At 46.9% G+C, this 17,849-nt stretch overlaps 3 protein-coding genes across 5 annotated transcripts in view; 2 read left to right on the top strand and 1 right to left on the bottom strand.

Moving 5' to 3' along the window:
* The window catches only part of LOC126557151 (neprilysin-2), a 174,344-nt gene extending 162,128 nt beyond the window's left edge, over positions 1 to 12,216 (top strand). Inside the window, exons 1-7 of one of the 2 annotated variants that reach the window (XM_050212828.1) lie at positions 7,668 to 7,756; positions 8,881 to 9,011; positions 9,729 to 9,869; positions 9,951 to 10,196; positions 10,275 to 10,489; positions 10,577 to 11,546; positions 11,627 to 12,216. In XM_050212828.1, coding sequence (XP_050068785.1) covers positions 7,668 to 7,756; positions 8,881 to 9,011; positions 9,729 to 9,869; positions 9,951 to 10,196; positions 10,275 to 10,489; positions 10,577 to 11,546; positions 11,627 to 12,216 — 2,382 coding nt within the window. Of the gene's footprint in view, positions 1 to 7,667; positions 7,757 to 8,880; positions 9,012 to 9,728; positions 9,870 to 9,950; positions 10,197 to 10,274; positions 10,490 to 10,576; positions 11,547 to 11,626 lie in introns of those variants that run through there. The other variant, XM_050212829.1, reaches the window with a different exon arrangement.
* Positions 1 to 16,278, bottom strand: part of LOC126557492 (ATPase family AAA domain-containing protein 3A homolog) — a 235,400-nt gene extending 219,122 nt beyond the window's left edge. The window contains exons 1-3 of one of the 2 annotated variants that reach the window (XM_050213284.1): positions 16,062 to 16,278; positions 14,674 to 15,973; positions 14,264 to 14,565 (exon numbers count right to left, since the gene is read on the bottom strand). In XM_050213284.1, the coding sequence (XP_050069241.1) occupies positions 14,292 to 14,565; positions 14,674 to 15,973; positions 16,062 to 16,278 (1,791 nt within the window). In that variant the 3' untranslated portion in view covers positions 14,264 to 14,291. The remainder of the gene's footprint in view (positions 1 to 14,263; positions 14,566 to 14,673; positions 15,974 to 16,061) is intronic. The other variant, XM_050213285.1, reaches the window with a different exon arrangement.
* A 662-nt stretch (positions 16,279 to 16,940) lies between these two features.
* On the top strand, positions 16,941 to 17,805 carry LOC126564928 (uncharacterized). Its single transcript, XM_050222058.1, has 2 exons — positions 16,941 to 17,328; positions 17,393 to 17,805. The coding sequence occupies exons 1-2, from the start codon at positions 16,941 to 16,943 to the stop codon at positions 17,803 to 17,805; spliced, it is 801 nt and encodes a 266-aa protein (XP_050078015.1).
* The last annotated feature ends 44 nt before the right edge of the window (positions 17,806 to 17,849 follow it).

Below are 17,849 nucleotides of genomic sequence, written 5' to 3'. Positions count from 1 at the left end.
GTCCAATGTAGCTTGTGCAGCAATGTAAGTAAATGACTTTTCCCAGCTGCAGCTGCAGACGCACACAATGGAGCTGAAGATGTCCCACGTGAAACTGCAAACAACTCGTAACAACTGTAACAAATAGTACCGGAACTACAGCTTGAAGGCTGCTGCCGGTGTAAAGATAGGTGTGAAAAACATGATGGATACACTGCAAATTGGTAACATTTCTAACGTCACATTAACCGAAGCCTTTCTCCCGGACGCCTGTTTATCGTACGTTCAACTAGGGATTCCCAACAGGTGAATAAAAGCAGGTGTATGTATCCCTCACGATCACGCAATACGATCTTCGACGTCTCGTTTTTCTCAGTTTGCTTCATTAGCGCCACATTTATTGAGTTATAAATCCTACCCCAGGGTGATGCGTTGCAATCCACACTACCTGCCTGCTTCTAACAACGATCGCTTGAGGTCACATCAAGAATCAAGATCGTTCATCTGTTTGTATCTTCCTACCGATTCGCGCCATGATGGAGCATTAAATTTCAAAACCATTTTTGCCGACCATTTCGGCTCACAAATGCACGCTTCATACTACGGGGTAGAGCAGAATAGCCGTTGCCAACTTTAAGACGACGGACAACAATTAAGCGGCTTGATGATCATATTCTGTCCCGCTCGTTTGCTATTTGATCGTAGCTTTTTTTGAAGGTTTTAATACATCGCTATCCATCATCATCACCCAGAAAAAAAGCTCGTGGGCATCGTTTTAATAGGCCGCCACGTTCAGTTCATTTGATGTGCGCCTTAGGAAGAGATTGATCGTTGGAAAATCGGTTTTGCACTGCAGCCATTCCGAAGGTCGCTACCAACTGGTTGGTGGATTCGCGCGCGCATGAGTCTGCGAAAATGGTTAATGCAAAACTTCATTTCTGAATAGAATTATCCGCTTTTACCTTTCCCGAAGGTTAAAGCTCTTCCCGCTAGCGTGTGTGTGTGTGTGTGTGCAAGAAAATGGTGAAAAGAAATCCTACAGATTTCGGAGACACTTCTTTGAACGGAAACGGATGCAACGACATTCGCCACTCTCTCTCTCTCTCGTACTCTTTTCCCGATGATGGATGGCGGAAATAATAAATATTGAATTTAAGTATTGGCTCGAAAGCGTGTTTGCATATGGAAAGTTTACATCCCTCGAGTTTCGATTCTTGGGATGAAAGACTCCTTCCAAGAGACACTAGAGCACTAGGTACGAACGATGGTCAATTGGACAAGGCCCTTTCTTCTCCCAGCCTTACCACCTGTTTCACTCGCAGCAGTAGAGCAAAAACCCGCACACCAACCGTGTGGATGTGGACTTTCTTCAAACACCGGAAGCGGAACACCACCAGCGTGGTAACGAACGAAAGCTGTGTAACAAGTAGGTCCTTTCGATGATTGATTGAGGAAATGATTAATCTATTCCGATTCGGTGTGGAAAGAAATGGCGTCGCTACGTGTCGGTCTGTTTATGTGGTGCAAACATTGCCCCCTTTAACCGTTGAATTCTCAATCCGCAATAGGGAATCTTGGATTTAAAGTAGGAACGCGCGCGTACGCCTCATATCGCCATCAATCGCCTCCAGCTGTTACAACAAAATTCTGACACACGGTTCACAGTGGCGCAAAAAGGAAAAACCTGAGCTATCTGTGACTAACTGCGCCACAAATGCTGTGTGGATTCACTAAAAACCACTTAGCCGCGACCTAGTTTCTTGGAAGAGTGAGTGAGCGCCATTCTGTAGCAAGCAAATACATTACAACATTTTTCGTACGCCAAAGATAGCACACCTCGTGTTCTTTGTTAGTGTCTTACTTCAATCAGGAGTGGCTCACCTGCTTCTCCGCTTTGTTGCTATTTACGATACACACACCCACCCCGTCCCCTATCGAAGAAAGCAACACTTAAAAGCATCATCCCTTGGTGTTCGGTTCGGTTACGATCGAAAATTCTTTCTCGCAAAAAAAAAGAAACCCCCCCCCCCCCCCCCCCCCCAGCAGCAGCTTAGTATCGCGTTACCAAACCCAAACCCGCGTAATGCGTGACAAAGCCCACTATCCCCAAATGTGGAATGCATTCCGGTGCTGTAAATTGCACCGCAGGCTACTGCGCTACCCCGGGCTGCCAGTCGGGCCACGTCCCTGCCAAATGGACCGCTTGCATGACGCCAGCCCATAACGAAAGGGGAGGGCCATGGTTCGTTTCGAAACATGCAGCAATACCTACACCGGAAATGGCCGCAAAACCGAAACCACAATCGCTCAACGGAGATCAAAATCGCTATCACCACACGCGCGTTCAATCGAACCGACTTCTTTGGGGGCGGGACGGATGCAAGGGGGAAGGGGAGGAAGGATCCTTCCTATTTGCTCCATGGGGACGTCGCGGGAAAGGATGTACGGCACGCAACGTGGATCGGATCAGTGAATTAGTATCGTTAGAGGTATGTGGCAAAAAACCGCCATTAAAGTCACACGGTGTGAGGTGAACCACTCCTTGACATACACAGCCGCGAACGTGGACCTGATGTCTGAAGGTGCGCGTTCACGCGATGAGTTACGCTGCATTACAATGAAAGGTATCGAGGCGCTGGACAATCGCAAAATACACTCGGTATGATGAGGTGTCCTCTTTGGAATGCATAATAAACCGCACAAGGGCACTGCCGGTGAGGGGCGGTGAGACTAGGGACAAGGACAAATGTGACGCGCGGGTTGATTATCCTTCAGGTTTTGCATTTTTGATGCGACGCTCGTACAATGGCCCACAGCTGAAGGTTCCCTCACCGCAAAGGTGGAGCCTCTGTAGGTGTCTGTCTGCATTCTAAGCTGTTTCATAATTCTATTTACTGTTGAGAACCGAACAGAACGCCGTAAGAAATGTACTAATTGTTTACTGCTTACTAGGGGACCACCATTGAGAGAGGAAGACAGTTTTTGTTGCTGTGTAGACTGTAGTACCTCATAATATCGGATGTCGTTGCAGTTTGGTTTCTTTTTGTCACGAGACTTACCTCGATGAACTGCCCCAACCTGTTGCAGTGCGTCAAACTAAGTTCCATCCTTAAGCGACTGACAGTACGAAAGAGGAAAAAATACAGGCTTATGCAGCCTGAAAAATAGGATTATCCAGGAAACCGTGTGAGGTAATATTGCTGCATCATACCACATCACGTTTCTAGTTCTGTTTGTCTGTCTGTAGCTTTTTGCGAGACTTTATCGCCTAAGGAATACTCGACAAGGAATATTATTGCAAAACACATCAGCAACCATTGTCCACCGTCCGTTTGCTTGACCTTTCCTGAACGTGGTTGCGAAGTAGTTCGTGGATTAGCTCATCACCAAAAATATGTGATCCTCACCAGATGATCAATCCAGCATACTCGGCAATCTCTGTGCCACATCTTCCCCCCCCCCCCCCCCCCCCCCCCCGGTTGGCTGGCTTCACGCTGACGCATCGCATATACTATCCGGTCCACGGCAGCGAAACTTGATCGCGCACTCCAGCTTGCAGCAACCTCAGTATCCGACAACATCCTAATTGTACCATTTACCGAGCAAAACCTCGGTAACACGAACCCGCATTCCCTTTCCAGCGCACTATGTAACAGCTCTTCCATGTCGGTGCCCAATTACCAAGCGAGTAACGTCTTCTCCGATAAACTGGCAAGGCTCCACCACGTACGGGCGCATCAAGTTCAAGGAAAAGCAACTTGCTCCGCTCCCTTCCATTCTCGGTCGCAGCTCGACGTTCTACCATGTGTGACGTTCCAAGCCAAGGCGGACAGTGGACGTTAAAAATACAAAAAAAAAACGGGAACGATCTTGTGCAGCTTACAGTCAACAATCGCGTTGCGATACGAGTGGCTCTTATCTAGCCGTGTGTTGCCATGTTTGAGTACTTACGTCGGGGGAAGCCTGCGCCGTCCCTTGACGGACACGCACGGGAAGGTGAGCCCAGGGAAGATTGTTGTGCATCCCATCCCCACAGCCAGTACGAAAGCTGCTGCGCCACGGTGTAGTGTACAGTGGCAAGCCGTGTGTGATCGTGTCAAAGAAAAAAAAGAGCCCGCGATATTAGTCAATCAATTTGTTGCAAGTGCAGAATTTAGCAATTGGCCACGCGTTCGGCATCGTTCTACTCCTCACGGTCATCTGATCGGGTGTGTTTTGAAGTTGGCGGTGCGAGTCACGGTGTTCGTACGTTGTTTGCATTGCTAACTTATCGATTCGTCGTGCCGTATCGTGCAGCCAGGCTCATGGTTGTTGGTTTCCCTCCCTCTCGCTCTCGGGGTGAAAAGTGAACCTGTGGTCTACTGTATAAATCATTTGGTTCAATCATCAAAGGTCGTTTTCTTGACGGTGGACCTGTGGACAGTCGGCAAAAGTTGGTAACAACCGAACGTCAAACGGTACAAATTGCACCGATAACCTTATGCCCACCAGCAGTGCCATATATCCAGGCACAGCGTCCACAACCTTTAAGCGTAGCGAAACAGCTAGGGCAAGGTTGCGACCGAAGTTGCGGCCATCAAGAATTGCTTGTCGTTGGGGGGGCATGACGAACGTCACGGGTTGCACATCGCTGCCAATGTGTGTTCAAGAAAACAATCGAAAGTACTAACCATCCCCACGAGGGAAGGGCGCAAACACACACACACACACACACATACACATTCAATTAGCAAAGTGCATTACAAACGGCAATAAATCTCGGGTACCAAGTTATACAAAGATGTGCGAGCCCTTGCCGAGCCGAATGAAACCGTGATTGCCCGTGGCGATTTTCACCGCAAGACAAAATTGCGGTCCCGCGAGGTCAAGGGTTTGGGGGGACGATGTTGTGCTGGCGTCAATGAAAGAGGCACCATAATAATAATTATCAATAATCGTAAAAATGCTTCCCACCCCTCCCTCACAACGAGCCGGTGGGCAGAACGGTCCACATCCTGCACGGCATCGGTTGCCGTGCAGGTCCGCCACCGATGCGGAAGTCAGTTTGATCGCCAAACTAAACACACGGGCAATGCGACCATTAGCGTCACACTCAATGAAGGTGGAAGTAATGGAAATGGCGTTGACCCACCCGATCTAACAAGAAAGGGGGTCTCATGGGAAGGGTGTGTTGTGGGATTGGAAAGAAACATTTCCATCCACGGTGCGGTTCCGATGGCATTAAACCGAGGACGTTTGTACGGGCAAATTTTTCAACCATGTTGCGTGAATTTCTTTCCTACCAGATGGGGAAACTGGACACCTCGATGGGGGGACGTGGTTATGTGAGAAATGGCGGCTACATTTCTATTCGAAAATCGAACCATTTTCCCTCATCGTATTGTGGATCGAATCGATCGAACGCATCGACCAGCTGGGCCCGTCGAAAGTCGCGCATGTTTAGAGGGTATCTCCCAGGGGTCTCGATCATCTTGCGATCTTTGCGCACCCGTGCATGACAACCGGTTCACACAGACCACGTTGGCCATCGTAATCGTTGCTGATGGAAATATGTTTTCACCACAAAACGGTGGAAGTATGCGGCACGGGTTGCGCAACCATTTGCGGAACTGGTCAGATATGACATCGGCTGCGATCGGCAACAGACGGGTGGATCCGATAACCGATCGCAGTTGCTGGTACCGGGCTGCAGGGTGGTAAAATATTGCATAAATCTGACCGTATCCAGTGAGGAATTACGGTCGCATTTATCGTGCTGTTTAGGTTAAATTTGGTAATCCAAACAAAACACCATTTGAGTTGGTGGTCATTTTGTCACTCGGCATGCACTATATAACACAGAAATGGTTAATTTATCGCTCGAATGCCTACGTTGAGCACTCGTTGTGACGTTAAGCACTTCACGGTGGGTACTCTAGAACCGGAGCCACTAAATTACGCCCCAAACAGACAGTGGACAGGAGTGTGACGACCTTCTAATGGGCACCGATTGTTGATTTTTACCTTTTTGCATTTAAAATAAATTGCAGCTCGCAATAAAAATAAAAAACCAGCCAGCAAACACACAATGTTATGCACTTCAGTGCTTTTGGTTGTAAATAATGTTTTTTTTCTATCTATTATAAATATTCTCCCTTGCTACTGACTTTGCTAACACTTAATCGTTTTGGCACACTGTGTAAACTCTGCCCTGCGATTGGTAAACACACCTGAAGCATCATCGTTCACCTCATATGTCCGCACACAGTGGCTTAGTGTTTGGGATCGGTGCGCGCGAGTTCCTGCTCTCCACTTAAACGAGTGCATATGCGACGAACTCGCGCGTCATTTGCCTTCCGATGTGTGGATTTTTTTGCGCGCTCGCTGCCGTATTACGACATGCCGTTGGCGCAGAAGGGTATTTCAGGCGATTCGGTTTCTAACTGGTTAATCGGTGACGATAACGATATGGCCAAAAGGGCACTCGAGCCCCCCCCCCCCTCCCGCCGCGAATGGTAATTATTTTGTTTTGCTTCCGTCCCGGACCGGAATGGGTAGAAATTAATAGAAAATAATTGTTTCTAAACATTTACCGCGGGTAATAATTTCAGGCGATGTTTGCCTATATAAATAAAATATGAATTTTTGCCTTACCTTATGCGACGATGGGATTCAGTTGTAACGGTCCGTGGTCGTTTTAATCGACCGCCATTTCGAAGCATGCGCGCGCTGTCATTTACGATCGTCCCAAATTGGTTTGGGGTAAAGTAACGGCTTTCTCCGCGCGGATTGGATTCTGGCACCGTCGGGCTCCGTCTTGGTCTTTCTGGTACGTCAGCCTAATTAAGCATTCGAGAGGAGATCCCGGATTAACCATTCCGGTGGAATACGACAGACTTTAGAATGCAACAAAATCATGCAAAAATGAAAGGAGAAAGGGTCCAACCAAAACAAAATTAAACGTCCCCATTTTGGCTGGATTAAACCGGCTGAAAAGCCGCATATCCAAAGCACACTCTTCTTCACGCTATAGAACTTTCCAACACCTTTTTTTTTGGGGTCACCAGCAACTTCTCCCATGTGTTCTCTGTTTTGAATCTTACCCTTCTCGGGCACCGTTATAATGTGTGTAATGTGTGTGTGTGTGTGGTTCACGCATTTTATGTTACTTTCTGCCCGTTCCCCATATCAACATACCTTTCCCAATGGTCTGATGCAAAACCTGTTCCACGATGCCATTTCATGGAGTTCTTTACACTTGTTCTCTTTTTCTTCTGGCCAATTTAAAACCTTTCCAAGAAGAAAGAACCAATGTTCGGTTCTGATAGGTATGGGCTAGAGGAATATCTCAACGTCTTGGGGTTGCCATCACTGGGGAGAGAGGTGATGATGATCACCGATCACCTCGAACCCGCGTCCAACAATATGGTTCCCCGGCTCGAGATCAGCCAAACCATCCCACACTTGATTGATTTTTCACTCTTGTGCCTGTGTGTGATTATTATTATCATTGCCTTTTTCCCAATCTCTTCGACCATGAACGGCCACCCAAGAGATAGAAGCGAGAATTACAGTTGTAGAAAAACGAAAGAGCAAACAAAAAATCTGCGTATTACCCAACGATTCTACCCAGCCTCTATTACATTTTCGCGTCCTGATCATCGGGGTTCAGCCAGTAAGCAGTCAGTCCAAGCAGATCGGACCAGCATATGATGGTTCTCGAGGAACTGCGCCGTGCGCGCAACTCTATTTTCGACCCCGACGACGTCCCGATCGGTTACGAACGCTTTAGCGGCAAGTAAGTTCAATGCGAAGGACGGCAGGAATGCTTTGGCATGGATTGGAGATGAAGATTTCATATATATATATTCCAACACACAGCCCGTTGAGAATGCAAAAAAGTTAGTTGACCAAAACACTCACACACCCATTGCGTACCACAGGCCACAACAACAGGTGGGTTCGGCCTACACAAATTCATCACGTCGTATGCTTGTACAGACTTGTTTACAAAAGCAAAATCACATCATCGCCTCCATGGATGACAACGACTACACTAAAGACAGCCGGGAGCTACTACGGGTAGGTTGTCGCCGCTCGACACCGACTAACACTGAAGTGTACTAAGAGAAGACCCCGCTAAGCCTGGAATGGAATGTTTCATTTGTCTAGGCTGTCAAACAAATTATTCCGAGCTGACGCACTTAGCACAAAAAACACACACAAACCGCTGACGACATTTTTCTCTTGCCTTGTGCGACGAGATGAAAACAAAACACGGCCAAGCCGAAAATCGCACTCTCCAAACGGTTTTCATTTTCCGTGACCTTCTCCTCGGTGGAAAAACTGCACGATGGCGCGTTGGTGTGTTGGAGAGGATGAGGTCGGTACTATTTTTACTGCAGGTAGCCCTGGGGGACGGAAGGGACATAAATTCTACCCCAAGAATGCTGACTGCTGCTGAGCAAAGCCCGGCGTCATGCGTAGCAGCAAAACATTCAGAACAACACGTGGAGGACATGCGGAAGACTTTCCAATTTAAAGACGTCCCTTGTCAGCATAAACAAATGACCAGTAGTAGTAGCAGCAAAACAAAAAGCAAATAAAACAAAAAAGCACGCACAAATTGTGCCTTGAAACGGTGGTAGTACGACAAGCACATCAGCAAAAGGTCAGCGTGGTGTATCATAATTGCTGTCCATTCATTTGTATCACCCCGGGACACGGTTTGGCTGTGGTATTTTAGGCTCGACCGGGCTGTGCGATAAGAGTGGGGCACCCAGCTAAACGGTCTGCTGCAGGCAGCAAGAGTCTGTCGTGCCGAAAATCACTTGTTCACGTCTCTCTCCCTTGATCATTGGATCGTTCTTCCGAATAGTTTAGCAGCATGTGTCTTACACCGATCTCTTGCTTTCTTCCCAGAAATCCTAGCTGGTGGCGTCGCCGAACTGCGCTGGAAAAGGTTCTTACGCTTATCAGCGTCGTGTGCGGAGTAGCCGTAGTGGCGTTAATCATATCGCTGCTCACCGTTGTGCTTACGGACAGAATACAGAGTAAGTAGTAGTTGGGAATGATCGACACCCCGGGGGCAAAATAGGCGACCGAATAATAGTGATCGTTATGGAGCCATTTTGCACAAATAATGAGCTTGCAACTATTACAATTTTACAACCTTTAAGCAATTTCTATTGTGTGTCTTGAGTAGTAAAGTTTTATAGCAAAGAAGTTAAAGTTTTACGAGGTAGTAAACAAAGCACTTGTACCTATCCTAGCTTAAGCACATCACGATCATGCGATCGTTAATTTGTTGTAAAATTTTGGTTCACTTAGAATGACTCAGACTCAGAGTAATATCCGTTCAGCAAAAAATTAACAAAGATAAACAAATTCGACACACCAACGGTGCACCAAACAAAGGATCACTCTCCCCTAAAATGGCGTAAAGCAATCTGCGACGAGTTCGCCATATTAAGGTTTTGAGGTTAATCGTTTTGTGCGCACTGTAAAGTTGGTTCAGTTCGGTTTGATTGTGTCCTAGCACAAACGGCCGTTTTGTTTGACCATACGACAATCAACCACGGTGCAAAATGGTGATCACGCCCGCCTTGTGACGCTCACTCATTAGCACCACTCCCTCCGCCAGGTGAAAAGGGCATTTACGGCCATGGTGCAAATGGTTTGCAAATATTCCATTACAGATCGTTATCCGCACCTTGCGCATGAGTGTGATCATAAAAGAATCTTCTGTTTGTTCTGCTCATTTCTCACAGGTGAAAGTAGCTCATCGTCAGCCCAACCCCTAACCGGTGGAAGACGTGGCAAAGCACTGAACAAGCATCCGAACACCTACAATGCCGTTACCGAAAAGGGTACGGAAAACATCTGTCTTACGCCTGGATGCATCCATTCGGGTTAGTATAGTTGTTTTTTGGTTTTTACAAATTATGCGTAAAATGTTGATTCTACAATAATTCGCACAACTCTCTCAACAGCCTCGAAAGCGTTGGATCAGATGGATCGTGACGTGGAACCGTGTGATGATTTCTACAACTACGCTTGCGGCAAGTTCGTCAAAGAAACGATCATCCCGGATGAGAAGGTTTCGGTGAACACGTTCTCCGTGATAGGCGATCGGCTGCAGCAACAGCTCCGTTCGCTGGTCAGCGAAGAAATCTCCGAAAGCGAGGCTACACCGTTCAAGCTCGCTAAGAATCTGTACAAGCTGTGTATGAACAAGAGTAAGTAGGAGCAACACAATTCCTTCCACTTGCTTGGTCAAAATGGTCTCTAACAGGCAACTGAATTCGTTCCCACAGCGCGTATCGAGGAGAAGGGCATTAAGCCACTGTTGGATATTCTGGACGTGCTCGGAGGATGGCCCGTACTGAAGGGCGACAGCTGGGATCAGGATTCGTCCTGGTCGTGGGTGAAGTCGGTGAAGGATTTCCGCAACAATGGATACAGTACGGATTACTTCTTCGATTTCTCCATCGGAAGCGATTTGAAGAATTCAACCCGTCGTATCATTGATGTAAGTAATCTAAGCGTTTCTTCGCTTCAATAGCTTCAAGTTCAAATAACAAATAACGATTTCCTTCCTCTTTCTCCACCTTCCTAGACTGATCAAGCGTCGCTGGGCATTAGCCGCGAGTATCTTGTCAAAGGCATGGAAAATCCGATCGTTTCCGCCTACTACAACTACATGGTCGACATGGCCGTACTGTTGGGTGCGGAAGAGGAACGTGCCAAACGGGAATTGCTTGAGTCGCTCAACTTCGAAATTGCGCTGGCCAACATTTCACTGCCAAACGAGAAACGCCGTAACGCTACCGCACTCTACAATCCTATGACGGTGAAAGAGTTCCAGCAGCGTTATTCCTACACTAACTGGTTGGAATACTTTAACGCCATCCTGAAGGATACGGGCATCGTGATCGGTGAGGAGGAAGTCATTATCGTGAGTGTGCCCACGTTTATGGAAGCGTTAGGACCGCTGCTACAGAACACCCCGAAGCGCGTAATGGCCAACTACGTGATGTGGCGCATCAGTGGATTCTCGTCCTTCTTCCTCACGGAGAAGCTCCGCAAGCGCCAGCTGCAGTACAGTACTGCGCTGAGCGGTAAGCAGGAGCAGGAACCACGGTGGAAGGAGTGTGTCGACATCACGTCTGGCAGTTTACCGATATCGGTCGGTGCACTGTACATCCGGAAGTATTTCCGCGAGGACTCGAAGCGTGCCGCACTCGACATGGTGAATGACATCAAGAGCGTGTTTGTGGATATACTGAAGAAGGTCGACTGGATGGATGAGGTAACGCGTGTGTCTGCGCTCGAGAAGGTTTCGACCATGGCCACCCACATAGGCTATCCGGACGAGCTGATGGACGACGCCAAGATAGCTGAGTACTACAAGGATCTGGAGTTCCAGCCGGACAGCAACTACCTGAACACCATCCTGTACATGAACAAGTTTGGCACGACGAAAGCGTTCAAAAAGCTGCGCATTCCGGTCAACAAAACCGATTGGATCACACACTCGAGACCAGCGATCGTGAACGCTTTCTACTCATCGATCGAGAACAGCATTCGTAAGTGTGAGAGGCCTAGCCCTGAGCTCTGCGGGGTTCTCGTTCGATAGTCATCTAATTGTGCGCTTTATTCATTACAGAGTTCCCGGCCGGTATTTTGCAGGGTCAGTTCTTCTCTTACGATCGCCCGAAGTACATGAACTATGGTGCGATTGGATTTGTCATCGGTCACGAGATCACGCACGGATTCGACGACCAGGGTAGACAGTTTGACAAGAACGGCAATCTGGTCGACTGGTGGCAATCGGACACCAAGAAAGCCTACCTGGAGAAGGCACGCTGCATTATTGAGCAGTACGGCAACTACACGGAACCGAACGTGAAGCTGAACCTGAACGGTATCAACACGCAGGGCGAAAACATCGCCGACAACGGTGGCATCAAGGAAGCGTATTACGCGTACCGCAAATGGGCCGAAAAGAATGGACCCGAGCAGCGCCTGCCAGGTTTGGACCTTAGTCCGGAGCAGATGTTCTGGCTATCGGCTGCCCAAACCTGGTGCTCGGTGTATCGTCCGGAGACGATGAAAATGCGCATCACCACCGGGGTCCACTCGCCCGGACAGTTCCGCGTGCTTGGACCGATGAGCAATATGCACGAGTTTGCGAAGGACTTCAACTGCCCGGTCGGTTCTCCCATGAACCCGGAGCACAAGTGTGAAGTGTGGTAGAGTGAAAGCAGTCACACAAACACACCTACGTGTGCAGCCACCGTGGGAAGCCTTTTTCCCAGGTGCATGAAGTGGTGCAACAGGAAACCGGAGAAAGTAGCCGAGAAAGTAGGAGGAGACACACACTCCTCCGGATGCGTTACTTAATTTATTTAACCGACTGTCGCTGCGCTGGGGAATTATACGCAACGCACGAACGAATTGCGACTTACAAAGCAGACATCCCAATTGTTTCGGGGTGTTTGCGCGTTGGTTTAATTATTATATAAATACCTTCTTTTTTGTTGTTGTTGCAAGAGATGCCAGACAAATCTTTGTCCGTTTTTAGACCGAGTGTGAAGCTGCTCGATGTTATCGTAGATGGGGGTTTTGCATGAATTTTAAAGAGGTTGCGCACGGGGAAAATGAAATAGAAAAACATGCATTAACTTTCCCACGTGATTTATGCACGTGGGGAAGCTACAAATTAATTTAAAATCCTACTAAAATTTCGCCATACATTTCCTTAGACGAAATGTGAGGAGGGCCACACAACAAATCGACCGACAGGTATTGTTATTAGTAAGTTTTTTCTCAAAAAAGCAACACAAAAAAAAACTGGATAGCAAAATGGGGATTTGCTTATGAACGGGAAAAAGAAACTCACAATTCCCTTGCGATCGAGAGTCCTTACTTTTCTTCTCTTTGCTATTTTTAAGTAGATTATACAAACAAAAAAATATTAAGAAAGATTCTCATGCAAATGAACCGTGGGTTCTTTCATTTTATCAACATACAAATATTGCTTTATGATATTACCGTGTCATAAATATAAATAAACAAATGTTTTGTACAACAAACGTGTGGACTTGTGATATGGGTTTGCGTTGGAGCTGCGGTGTTCTAACAGGTGGGTAGATAAGTCTTAGTCCTAATCATTTATGAATTTATCATTTTAAAATTTATGAATTTTTTCAACATTTTCTGGCAAAAAACCTCTTACGGATGACCTCCGCGTTTTGCATCAGCTACGGTCGCAACGGCCACTTTTAAACTAACAAAACAATTATTTAGTTTTTGTAGGTGGTTGGAGATCCCAAGTAGCCAACCTAAGTGTGCTTGTATCATCCGATCACAATTTTCTGGATCAATTTGAAGAGGAAAATCTATTTAAATAATGCGTGGACAAATTTAGGAATGAACTAATGAAATAGGCGACCTTTTAACAGGAAAAAGGTCAACAAATTATGTTTTTACATTTGTGACTTACGTGCCGTCAAAAGGCCGTTAGCTGACGAGGCAAAAAATTGGATAGTTTTTTCGTAAATTAATGAATTATTAAAGAAAACAATGCAATTTGATTGGTTGCAGTATCTTTTAATGTTTAATTTTAACAATTTATCTACCCAACTGTTACATAAAAACTCACACTACATTGAGGAGCTTTCTTTCCGGTATCGAAGTATCTTTGAGGCATGTTTATTTTACATTGTTTTCTATTTAATGTCTTTCCTAACGTCCGTTTGTTGGAAATAAAAATAAAGAAAAACAAAACAAACAAACAACTTTAGCTCCGTAACAGATAATATTTGCATTTTTACGGTATTTTGTAACATTACCGGTATATACCGCTCGAACGGGGGTGAAGGAAACATTTGAAACTTAAATCACTATCGAACATGAACACATTCGGAGTCGTGCAACGGGCCGCCACATGCAGCTTTCAGTAGAAGCTGCTTTCTTTACGCGAAATGCATTCTGTGTGCGAATGGTGGGGATTTAGACAGTGGTGCGTGGCTCGTTCGTAGGAAGTTTAATATAAATCTCCTGCAGTCGAACGATAAGCCCTCGGGATGGATGGGATGGCGGCAAGCGGTTTCCTTGTGTTACGCTACGCTCTAACACCGCATTTTCCAGATTTTCCGTTTTTACAAACTCCACTGCTGCTCATTGCCATTGAGAATGCATCTAATGAGCGGACATGGAATCTTTGTTACTCGCGAAAAAAAATCAAACGGAAGTCATCCTAAATCCATCCATCACCGATGATATCATATCCAATTTTTACTTACTCCGGTAAGCCCTAGGCAAACGCGTTACTGTGTCAGGAAGCCCTTACCACCGGTGATGGATTTGTGGTCGAGCTTTTCCTGCTCCGAAAGCCATGCCATCTTCTGCCGATGTTGGCGAGCGGCGGCTTCGCACCGATCCAGCACCATCTGCTCGGTCAGGATGCCTTCTTCCGAGGCGTAACAGGCCGCCTGCCACGATACACCAAGCTTGGAGATTTCACGACCCGACATACCTTCACACATTTTGGCCATTTTACTACACACGGCACTGTAGTCCCACTGTTCTACTTTGAAGCGTCTGGAAAGAAATGAAAATGTTATGGAAAAAAACAAAAAAGCAAAACATACCAATGGTCGGTGGCCATTGAAATAATGATTAAAACAGAAAATCCATTCCATTACTTACTTCTTGCCCTCAGCGGCGGGTTGTAGCACAAATTTGTCGAAATACAAACGAATCAACCGTTCCCGTTCCTCTAGTCCGGGCAGTGTGAATTCTACCATCTCGTCCAACCGATCGTTGATGGCGTAATCGAATTGTTCCGGTGTGTTCGAGGCCAGTACCAGCATGAATCTTGGATTTTGCTCACCCGTACGATACAGGAACGCATTCAACGCCGACCGCATATCTTCCGATATCTGTTCGGACGAACGTTTGCGCAGGAATGCGTCGGCTTCGTCGATGAACAACAGCAAACCGCGCCGGCTCGTATTGGCCCAATCGAACACCTTGTGGATTGCGGTCACAGCATCGCGACCCATCGGTCCCACATCGCCACCGGTCATGATGGCATAATCCATGCCGGAGTGTGTGGCAAGCCGCTTAGCGAACATGGTCTTACCCGTACCGGGCGGTCCATGCATGAGGATGTTTCGATACAGGCCCTTGTTGTTCTTGGTGTTTTTCGTCGCGATGGCAATGTCTCGTAACCGCTCCTCCAGCTTGGGCTGCAGTACAACACCCTGCAAGGCGTCCGTTGGCTTATGCTTCAACCGTTTCACCGTATCGATGGGATGTTTAAGCGCTTCCAACAATGAAAATCGCGACGTTTCGTTCACCAGCGATGGTTTGCCTATTCGTGCCTCCACATACCGGGCCGTTACTCCCGTTGCACCCTTGGCCGTGTACACGCCGAGTGCCAACAGTGACAGACCACCGACCGTGGTTACCACCTTGTTCCAGTCCGTTAGCAGTGCGGTCGCACCCTGTCCCAGGACGGAACCGGCCGTCTTTATTCCTTCCATTACGGTGATACGATTCTCTTCCGCCTTCAGACGAATCTGTTCCAGCGTAAGGTCACGATTTTCCCGGTCCACTTTTGCCTTCGCCCGGAGTTCCGCCTCCAATAGCTTCATCTTGTTCTTCTCCCTTAGTTCCATCTCATGTTCGATCGTTTTCCGGCGCATTGCTTCCTGCTTAGCAACACTCTCCTCCTGCTTGCGAAGGTTTTCCTCCTGGACGCGCTGCTGTTGGGCCAGCTGCTCTTCGTACCGCTTGCGGGCCAGCTGATCCTGGTACTGGGCACGCTGCTGCTGCTGTTTTGTTTCCTCGGCTAACGTTTTCCGGCGCTCTTCATGGTCCACACGCTTCTGTTCAACCTTGGACGTTTCTATGTGAGCTTCATATTCCTTCACTTTGGCCATATACTCTTGCTGACGAGTACTTTCTTGCATTTTCGACAGTTCCAGCGCTTCGCGTGCATGTTCTGGGGAATAAATTGGGATGGAAGCAGACCAAACATGAAACCACCGACATGGATCCACCAAGATTACGCAACATTTGAGGAAACTTACTCGACCGTTCCAGGGTGCGGGCAGCTTCGGCCGCCCTTTCCAGCGCTGACGAATCGAACCGGTACGCTTCCATGGCTTTGCGCTCGGCTTTGGTCAGGTTAGCATCACCCGCCATCTGACCGGCCGATGAAGGTGGCGGTCCCGGTGGTTCCGGACCTCCGTCACCACCACCACCTTGTGGAGGAACTTGGCTTTTATATCCAAACAACCACGACATAGCGATATAACTTTTGTGTTTTCACTGTCACGAATGCTATGCACGTAGCGTATTGCTAGTGTTTTTCTTTGCACTGCGGAACGAACAGTACAAATTACGTTTGGTTGATTGGAAACCGCAAAGTTCCCGGGAGCCGATTGCGAAAATGTGCTTCTTGCTGCGCGGTTCGATATTTTTTATCTCGAGTTTTGAATTCTGTCATCGCGGTAGAACTGTCAATTTGCTCCGTCAAAAATGACAACTGAAACGGAATGGCAATTTTTTAAATTATTTTGTGAATTAATCATCTGAAATCAACAAAAAAAACTGTGTAAAAATCGAACCATATTTTAAGATATCCATAAAAAGTTCTAGAATCATCAGAAGAGACAAGGGAAAGGTGTTCTGGATTCACCATCGGATCATCCGAACTCGATTTTAACTCTGCGATTATAAACGGAACCTTCACGCCGAATAAGACAGCAAAACAAAACGCGTCCAAGTGGAGTTGAAAAGGTGCAGCTTTGTGATTGTTTATTTTGGTTTGAATACTGGTATTTTTCACTTAATTCTGGCGCAATTCGCTCCATTCAACCAAAGCACAGGTTCGGTGGATCAACGTTGACTAATATTCATGCTTATGTTTCTAGGTGACTATTGTTTCGATAAGCTAACAAGCCAAGATGACGAAGCGCAATTTGTGGTCGTACGAGGAAACACTCGAAATGTTGAACATAATGCTTGAGCAAGAAAGTCTGAAAGCCATGAACAGGAGACCGTTTCGAAAGGATAAAGCTTTCCGCCTGGTGTGTGAGGAAATGGTGCACCGCGGTTATAACACAAAGGACCCCAAACAGATAGAGAATCGATGGAAGAATCTAAAGAAACGATACATGGACCTGGAGAAGGATCCAAAAATGGGGGAAAGCAATCCATTCCAGTTTTACAATTTGATCGATGTGTTGATGAAAGGTAAACCGCCGCCACCACCACCACTACCACAATCCCCACCATCCCCACAATCGCCAGCCGCCCCTAAGTCGAAGCTGTACGCACTGAGCATCTGCAGAGGTATACTGCTTATTCCATTGTTTTGTTCTTTGAATTCCCAGTAACCATAATTCTTCTTTGGCAGTTGATCAGAAGCCACGCGTAGACGCAGAGGAAACATTTGACGAACCAGAAGAGCCGACTCAGGACGATTGTGAGGATGATCATATAAAGAATGAAACAATCGAAGAAACAGTAGCCGAATCAACCCAACATAGCATTACGAGTACCCCGAGACGTTCTAAGCGCTATAGAAAACGGCCAACATTGTCGTATCGTCGAAATGAAACGCCAAAAACAAGCTTGCCAACGTACAAACTGGCGACCGAAGAAGAGGCTTTTCGCAATCAGAAAAAGTTAATCGATTATCAGTTCGGATTGTACAGCAAAGCGCAGGAAGAGTCGGACCAAAAGTTTTTAAACATGAGTCGTCAAATGCTAGACGAATGCAATCAAAAATTTCAATGTTTCTTAGATAAGTTCGTGTCGGGATCGTAACTTATTCAAAAAATTAGCAAAGCGCTTATTGTCTTAAAAGTGTA

Source organism: Anopheles maculipalpis, chromosome 2RL, assembly GCF_943734695.1.
Source record: "Anopheles maculipalpis chromosome 2RL, idAnoMacuDA_375_x, whole genome shotgun sequence".
Taxonomy (NCBI): Eukaryota; Metazoa; Arthropoda; class Insecta; order Diptera; family Culicidae; genus Anopheles; species Anopheles maculipalpis.
Note: the sequence above shows the minus strand (reverse complement) of the source record. Positions and strands in the feature narration are given on the sequence as shown.

Bases quoted from the DNA above. Each gene is read 5' to 3' on its own strand.
- LOC126564928 (XM_050222058.1), top strand. From the start codon at position 16,941: ATGACGAAGCGCAATTTGTGGTCGTACGAGGAAACACTCGAAATGTTG. The intron at 17,329-17,392 runs GTATACTGCTTA...CTTCTTTGGCAG, and splicing joins CGCACTGAGCATCTGCAGAG to TTGATCAGAAGCCACGCGTA.